The sequence below is a fragment of the Lutra lutra genome, chromosome 17 (genome assembly GCF_902655055.1).
Source record: "Lutra lutra chromosome 17, mLutLut1.2, whole genome shotgun sequence".
Lineage (NCBI taxonomy): Eukaryota > Metazoa > Chordata > Mammalia > Carnivora > Mustelidae > Lutra > Lutra lutra.
The window spans coordinates 58,535,228-58,543,471 of NC_062294.1; the positions used below are offsets into that span (position 1 = coordinate 58,535,228).

Here is an 8,244-nt window from a genome sequence, read left to right on the forward strand (position 1 = left end):
GGATTAATCAGGTGAAATCCTTGAACAGGATGGATTCTCCTGATGACTGCAAAGAACAAAGAAACAAAAGAACACATTGCTTATGTAGACTAGTGACTTCTGAGGGTTTCAGTCCTCCAAATGCAAAGAGCCAGGTTCTGCACGCAAGAAGTTGAAAGAGCAGGGAGCCTCCAGTGTGGTCTGATGCACCCTCCTCATATGCTCCACGTGCATGAGGTTGCAAAGTGCTGCTGAGCTTAGGAACCTCAGAACTGCTGCTACAATTGAAGGCTCCAAAAAAACAAGGGAAGAAGAAGCTACATGTGGGGCTTGATGGTATGCAGAAATTGGGTTTTGAGGTATTTATAGATTTGTAAAGTTGTTGCTACTTTGGAAGTGTATATTACAGCTTCTAAAACACAATATTGAGGGACACCTGGGTGGCTCAGTCAGTTAAGCAGCTGCCTTGGGCTCAGGTCATGATCCCAGGGTCCTGGGATAGAGCCCCACCTCAGGCTCTCTGCTCAGTGAGGAGTCTGTTTTTCCCTCTGCCTCTGTGCTCTCTCTCTCTTTCTCTCAAGTAAACAAATAAAATCTTTTAAAAAACCGCACACACATCAATGAGGGACGCCTGGGTGGCTCAGTCACTTAAGCAGCTGCCTTCAGCTTAGGTCATAATCCCTGGGATTGAGTCTGGGCCACTAAAGCCATCCCAGGGTCCTGGAATGGAGTCCAGCATTGGACTCCCTGCTCAGCGGGAAGCCTGCTTCTCCCTCTCCCTCTGCCCCTCCACCCTGCTCATGCTCTCTCTTGCTCTCAAATAAATAAATAAAATCTTTTTTAAAAAATGAGATGATTTCTAGCTATTGGTTGGGCATAAATTTAAAAGACTGATGCATCCACTACTGGCCAGAAAGACAGAAAGTTGATAGTCTTATACAGAGTTGGTGTTCATTGATAAAGCTTGTTTATGGTGACTTCGCATAATTGACCAGAATTAGAATTCTTCCAGCCCTCCCATTTAGCAATCCCACCTTAGGGGAACCTCATCTGTTCATATACGGGAACAGCGTACACTTGCCTGATGGCTAGATCCAAGATCAAAACACAAAGTTCAATGACTTGTGTGAATATCAACAATATTGAATCAGATAATCAATCAGAATATCAACAATGAATATCAACAATATTCAATAAATAATCAATCAGAAAATGTCATGGAAAAGTAAATCCCAGTCACAAGAACCACCAAAGCTCCAAGTTAATGAGAGAAAAAAGAAGTATGTAAAACTTACATGGAGAAAATTATAAAAAAAAAAACTTTCCAAAAGACATAAAATAAGAGTCTGAGAAAGGTGCAAGGATGCTCACTACAGGGGCCCCTGTGGGGCTCAGTCAGTTAAGCAACTGCTTCTGGCTCAGATCATGACCCCAGGGTCCTGGGATCGAGCTCCGTGTCGGGCTCCCTGCTCGGGGAGAAGACTGCTTCTCCCTCTGCCTGCCGCTGCCCCTGCTTGTGCGCGTTCTCTGTCTCTCTGACAAATAAATAAATAAAATCTAAAAAATTTTAAAAAAGGGATGCTCACTGCAGGATCATTTGTCTTGGTAAAAGAATGTTGAAAACAACCTGAAAGTCCACCAACATGCGGACAGCTACAGGAATTTTTTTTACCCATAGTGCGAGGTACTCTGCAGTAGTCAAAAGGACGGATGTAATTCTAAGTGTAATCCCTATTTACTTCAACAGATATATCTTCAAGACACAGTAAACAAAAAACAGACATTGCAGGAGAGTGTTCTCAGCAGGAAATAGTAGTAACAATGTCCAATAATACCGACTTTAAGGGTTTTTCATATGACCACTCTAGAAAGGATGTAAGCAGGTGGCCTGGCTCACAGCTCCTTCTCAAAGAGCCGTGTTCTCAAAGTTTGGAGCCACCGTGGGACAGAAAGTCCCCAGAGGTGACTTTGGATGAATTCCCAAGTTGATGAGAGAGAGACAGCCAAGCAGAGACTGAGTGGCTCACAGCCGATCGCAGCTGCCGTCAGCAGTGCTGGCCCTTCCCCAGTGCCTTCCCCGCCTGCGGCTTCTAAGTGGGGAATCCATCCTCGAGCCAGGAATCCCAGCTTGGATCTGTGTCACCTCACCCCCTGGGAGGAACTGGCCTCCCACAAGCCCAGCGCAGCGCCGTGAAGAGGTCTGGCTTCCCTGCCCTGGGCGAGATGGTCAGGACACTCTGCCAGGTAGGTCGGGCTGCTCCAAATTTCCAAACGGCTCCCATCTCCTACCTGGGGTGACTGGAGGCAGCAGAGCCATGATGGAAGCCTGTGGTTACGAGGCTCGTCAGCCAGGTCTGAGTCGTGGCACTGCCTACCTCTTACTAACTCTGAGATCTTGGGCAAAGTGCTTCACTTCTCTGTGCCTCAGTTTTTCTATCTATGAACGGAGATGATGAAATCGTGCCTTCCTTCTAGGGTGGTGTTTGAATGAAAGGCTTTCAGTTCCGGGTCTGGCTCTCAGGAAAGGATGTTTAAATGCCAGCTATCCTACTGGTGTTATACGAGGGACTCAAGACTCAGTCGAAGAGGCCACATCAGGGCTAGTGACATTCTGGGGTCAGGTCATTCTTGCTGTGGGGAGAGCGGGGAGCTGTCTTGTGCATGGAATAAAGTTCAGCAGCCTCGCTGGTCTCTACCCACTAGATGCCACAAGCATCTTCCCCGGTCGTGACAACCAGAAACGTCTCCGGCTTTCCCACGTGTGCCCAGCGGGATACCATTGTCCCCAGTTGGGAACCACTGCTCTGAGTGAGCTCCCTGTGAGTGGAGGCATGTAAGCCAAAGCTGTGGGCCAGCAAGGTGGGAACATTAGGGGAGACACTCAAGCTCTGGTGAAGAGGCCATTCCCAAAATCTCACGAACCCCCAGAATTGATGTTTCTGTGTCACTCGTCGGCCAGACTCATTTCTCCCATCGGCTCATGACTCAAATCCTGGCCCTGTGCTCCTCTCCACCGCCTCAGATTAGGATGTTGGTCATAAGCTTTTTTTTTTTTTTAAGATTTTTTATTTATTTATTTGACAGAGATCACAAGTAGGCAGAGAGGCAGACAGAGAGAGAGGAAGGGAAGCAGTCTCCCTGCTGAGCAGAGAGCCCGATGTGGGACTTGATCCCAGGACCCTGGGATCATGACCTAAACTGAAAGCAGAGGCGCCCCCTTCTTGTATTTATTTTGAGGGAGAAAGAGTGAGAGAGAGAGAAAGAGAGAGCACAAGCAAGGGGAGGGGCTAAGGGAGAAGCAGGCTCCCCGCTGAGCAGGGAGCCCAACCTGAGACTCGATCCCAAGACCCTGGGATCATGACCTGACCCAAAGGCAGACTCTTAACCAACTGAGCCACCTAGGCGTCCCTGTCGGTAGTATTCTAATTTACATCCACCACAACGTAATACCACACAGCTCTGAGAAACATGGACTCTTCCTCCTGGAGAAAATCCTGAAGATGCACAGTTTTAGGTCCCAGGCGGTCATCTAAGAGCTCCGCATGTACTCTGCACATACTAACAACCCCATGTGGTGGGGAAGGGATGGCCATCGTTATTTTCCGGTATGACAGATAAAGGAACCAAAGCACAGAGAGGTTGAGTAATTTACCTAAGGTCACACAGCTGGGAAGTGGCAGGGTCAGGCATTCTCTTTCAAGTCTGTTCTGTACGTCATGACAGCCTCCTCTTGGTTGTGAGTACAACTCTGGTGTCTCTCCAACTTTCCCATGGCAGAAACGTCATCAACTGAAAAGCGCGCTGATAATCCGTAACTATGTAATGGGCTCCAGCTGGAGGAAAGGGTCGGGTCCCAACAGGAAAGCTCCCCCTGCCCTGATCACCCCCAAGGGCTCAGTGGAAGAGTCAGAAATGCCTTTGTAAGTCCCTCAGTTTTCAGGAGAGAAACACTGAAACAAACGAACAGAAGTAATGTAGGGCTGAAGGTTATCGTTCATGTGTTACGCACCAGGCCCCGGGCCCAAACCCCATTGCATGACCTCGCTTCCTCTCCAAGTGACAGCACGCAGCCTTGTCACATTTATTTTGGTTCCTAGTGACTTTTGAAAAAATACAGGAGTGAGGTGGTAACGTCAGGGCTAGAACCGGCAAGACGAGCTGTGAAGGTGTGGGGAGCCGGGACGGATGAAGCAGACGTAGGTTGGCCCGCTGTGTTCCGGGGCGGCTCTCTGCGGTGGTGGACGCTGCTGTCTCCTCCTTTGTCAGCCCTTTCTGGAACCTCTGTGCACACCGTAGGCTCCCCCTGAGCAGAACATCTGAAAAGCCGGGAGCCCGATGTGCCTCCGCCGACACACACTGAAATCAGTCACAGCGCAGCGAGACAATACGCAGTGTCCCCTCACCGTGGCCTGCGGAGGGACGCATGAGGACAAGGTTTGCTCTCCGCAGAATCTCGTGGACCAGAGGAAGAGGAGACATGGCGCTATCTATGCGACCGTATCGCTTTTCTCCTGCTTGCGTGTGGGAAGGCGCCACATCTCCAGGACGGAAGGCGAATCTCAGAATAGGAGGAAGAGGCCAGAGGACGGAGGGCGGGGGTGTAATTCCGGCGCTGCTGTGACAGGTCACCGCAGACGCGGTCTCCTGAAACAACACACACACGTCCTGTCTCACAGTCCGGGGAACCAGCAGTCTAAGATGGGTCTCCCGGGGCTGAGATCAAGGTGTTGGTGGGGCTGCCTTCGCTTCCGGAGGCTCATGGGGAGAATCCAAGTCCTGGCCTGTCCCAGCTTCCAGGGGAGCCCGCCTCCACTGGCAGGTGACCCACATCACACCAATCTGTGCTTCTGTCCTCTCTTCTCTGACTCTCCTCTGTCTTGGGAAGGGCCCCTGTGGCTACAGGGGTTTCCGCCAGCCCCTTAGTTTGCTGGGGCCGCCACGGCAAAATGCCATAGGCTGGGTGGCTTCAAACAACAGAAATGTGTTCTCTCATAGTACGGAGGCTGGAAGTCTGAGATCGGTTTGTCCTCAGGACCACGCTCCTCCTGACCCCTGCAGGCCCCCTCCCCGGGCTCTGCCTAGCTTAGCAGCTGGTGGCTTGCCAGTGTCTGCAGCATTCCCCAGCTGTAGATGTCTTGTCTCACTGTCTGTCTTTGTCATCACATGGCGGTCCCCTGTGTGTCTCTGTCTTCGTGAGACCATCTTCCTATAAGGACCTCATCGTAAGTCACTACATCTGCAGTGGCCTATTTCCAGCTGAGGCTCCATTCTGAGGTACTGGGGGTTAGGACTGCAACGTATCTTTTGCTGGGAGTGGAGCTGGCAGGGGTGGGGGGGGCCCCAATTCATCCCTAACCCCTGGATAATCCAGGATAATCTCCACATCTGAAAAGCTTCAGTTTAACCACACTTGCAAAGTTCCTTTTGCCGTGTAAGGTCACATACCCCCAGGTTTCGGGGACTGGGACAGAGAGCGCTTTGGAATGCAGGCATTATTCTGCCAATGAGGGGCAGATAATAAGTGAGAGGGTTTAGGTCCCCGAGGAGATCACTAGGACTCCGCTGGGAGTGCCAGGCCCACCCCCAGCTGTCTGGGGCTGCCGTCCCATAGCATTGGAAGTGACAACCGCTATGAGGGCTGGTGGAGCGTGAAAAAAGTAATACTTTCCGTGAAGAAGTTTAAAGATATATTTTCACATCTATTTTATTACACGATCCCAGCAGCTCAGGGACCACAGTGGAAAGGAAAATAAGGAACACACACTTACAAAGAAACATAACAGTAACAGCCAACCTTCGGTGACGGCCCCACCACCTGCCAGAACTCGTTTTAAGTATGTTTCTTGCAGTCCTCACATGCTCCCACAGCATACACTGTCCCATCCTACAGAGGAGGAAATTGAGTCTCTGGGAGATTAAGGTATTTGTCCAAGGTCACACAGAATCCAAACCCTGGACATCTGGTGCAAAAAAATTCTGTGCACCACTTCCCTCTCCTTCCTCTGCGGGATGCCGGGAAACAAAGACAAGAGGAAAAGGGGGCCCTGCACTCAGGTGGGGGTGCTCGCGGCCTCCCGTGGGAAGCAGACCTTTACAAGGCCTTGGGTTGGGTGTCCCATGATGATGTTATGAAGTTATGAAGCGAATACGCATCAGACCAGAAGTCTTAAACTGGAGGTCCCATTGGATAGGCACAATGTTGTAAATTTGAACTTTCTGCCAACGTAAAGAAAATTTCACATTTGTTAAATGATTTTATTTATTTATTTGAGAGGGAAGGAGTGTGCATGAGCATGAGCTGGGCGGGGGGAGGGGACAGAGGGAGAGGGAGACACAAACTCGGAGCTGAGCAGGGAGCCCGACATGGGGCTCGATCCCACGACCCTGAGACTATGGCCTGAACCCAAATCAAGAGTCGGACGCTCAAATGACTGAGCCACCCAGGTACCCCAGGAAATTCCACATTGAAAAAACAACCTGGAATTCTGACTTTTCTTGGCAAATATCAGAGGATCTTGGTCCCCCGACAGCTGGCACGAGCTCAGAGCAGCTGTCTCTTTTGAACAGAACATTCTGTACGCTCCCCCCACCCCCACCCCATGACACTCCACCAAATTCCCAGATGTATGCATCTGCCGGCCTCCGTAAGTATCTGGGGTTTGAGACCGCCAGGGAAGACCGTGCATGTGCATTTAATTCAGACGCAGCTCACCTCCCCTTCCTTTCCTCCTAGGTCTTTGCTATTGTCTCCTCATTCCCCTCGTGGCTGCTCCCTGAGCGGCCTCGGCAGTTCAGGACTTCTTCCAAAGGCCGACCATGCCCAATCTCACAGCAGTCTCCGTCTTCCTCCTCCGGGGCTTCTCCACGGTCCCGGAGTTACAGTTGCTCGGCGCCGCCTCCTTCCTTCTCATTTACCTGGCTGCCATTCTGGGGAACGTGGCTATCGTGGCCGCCGTGACCCAGGACGCGCACCTGCACACGCCCATGTACTTCTTCCTCAAACACCTCTCTTTGGTGGATATCTGCTCCGTGTCCACTACCCTCCCCCGGGCCCTGGTGGCCACCGCGCTGGGCTCCAGGGACATCTCCCTCCATGCATGTGCGTCCCAGCTCTTTGCCTTTGTCTGCCTTGGGTCCACGGAGTGTTTTCTCATCACCTCCATGGCTTTCGATCGTTGTCTGGCCATCTACAGGCCCCTGTTGTACAGAGCCACCATGAGCCCTGAGACCTGCGTCTCCCTGGTGTCGGTGGCCTGGGGCAGTGGGCTCGTTTTCTCAGCCTTCCACACAGCCAACACCTTCTCCCTGCCGTTTTGCGGCCCTAACGTGATCGACCACTTCTTCTGCGACATCCCCGCACTCATGCGGCTAGCCTGTGCCAATGCAGATGCCCACGAGGCTGCAGGATTTGCAGTCAGCGGCTGCGTCATCATGAGCTGCTTTGGCCTCACTGTCTTGTCCTATGTCCGCATCTTGGCCACCGTGTGTCGGATCCGCTCCGCCACCGGCCGCTGGAAGGCCCTGTCCACCTGCTCCTCCCATCTGGCCACTGTGCTCCTGTTTTACGGCTCCGGCAGCTCTGCCTACATGCAGCCCCGCACCAGCTACTCCCCGATGCAAGGCCTTGTGGCAGCTGTCTTCTACTCTGTCCTCACGCCCACCCTGAATCCACTTATCTATAGCCTCAGGAACAAGGACATGAAGGGAGCCCTGCTGAAGCTTTATCCTCGGGGGCCATTTTAGGACTTGGCATCTGGACATGGGAGGCACCCAGCAATCCACCCTCACAGGAGGTCCCTGTGGCCGCGGTAGAGGTGCTAGTGCCTCCGGGCACCACAAGGAACACACCTGTAGCCAAAAAGTCGGCAGCCAAGTTGGATGACAATGAGCCATGCATCTACCTAGTAGATGTCCAGGTAAGCTAGAGATAGGTCCGATGTGCAGTTAATATAGGCAAATGGTACTGTAGGTACACAGGGGAAGATGGAGGGACAGGGAGTGAATAATTTAAATAGCGGGGATCATTCCATCCAAGAGCCCCTTCGATGACCCTATGTCCCAGAGAGTCCAATAGGAGACCTCCCTTTCAGTTTCCATGGGCCTTCTGCAGGTGGGCACACCTTGGCCTACTCAACGTGCTTCATGGTTAGCGGTAGACATTTTTCATCTAATGCCTGTCCTGAATGCAAGCCAATGACTTCATCAGAAGAAGCAGCAAATATTCCAGAAGAAAAATGGGCTATTTTGGACTTGTCCATATACACT

At 51.6% G+C, this 8,244-nt stretch overlaps 1 protein-coding gene across 1 annotated transcript; it reads left to right on the forward strand.

Annotated features, from left to right (window-relative positions):
- Positions 1 to 6,795: 6,795 nt before the first annotated feature.
- On the forward strand, positions 6,796 to 7,722 carry LOC125088603 (olfactory receptor 10G7-like). Its single transcript, XM_047709799.1, has one exon. The coding sequence runs from the start codon at positions 6,796 to 6,798 to the stop codon at positions 7,720 to 7,722; it is 927 nt and encodes a 308-aa protein (XP_047565755.1).
- The last annotated feature ends 522 nt before the right edge of the window (positions 7,723 to 8,244 follow it).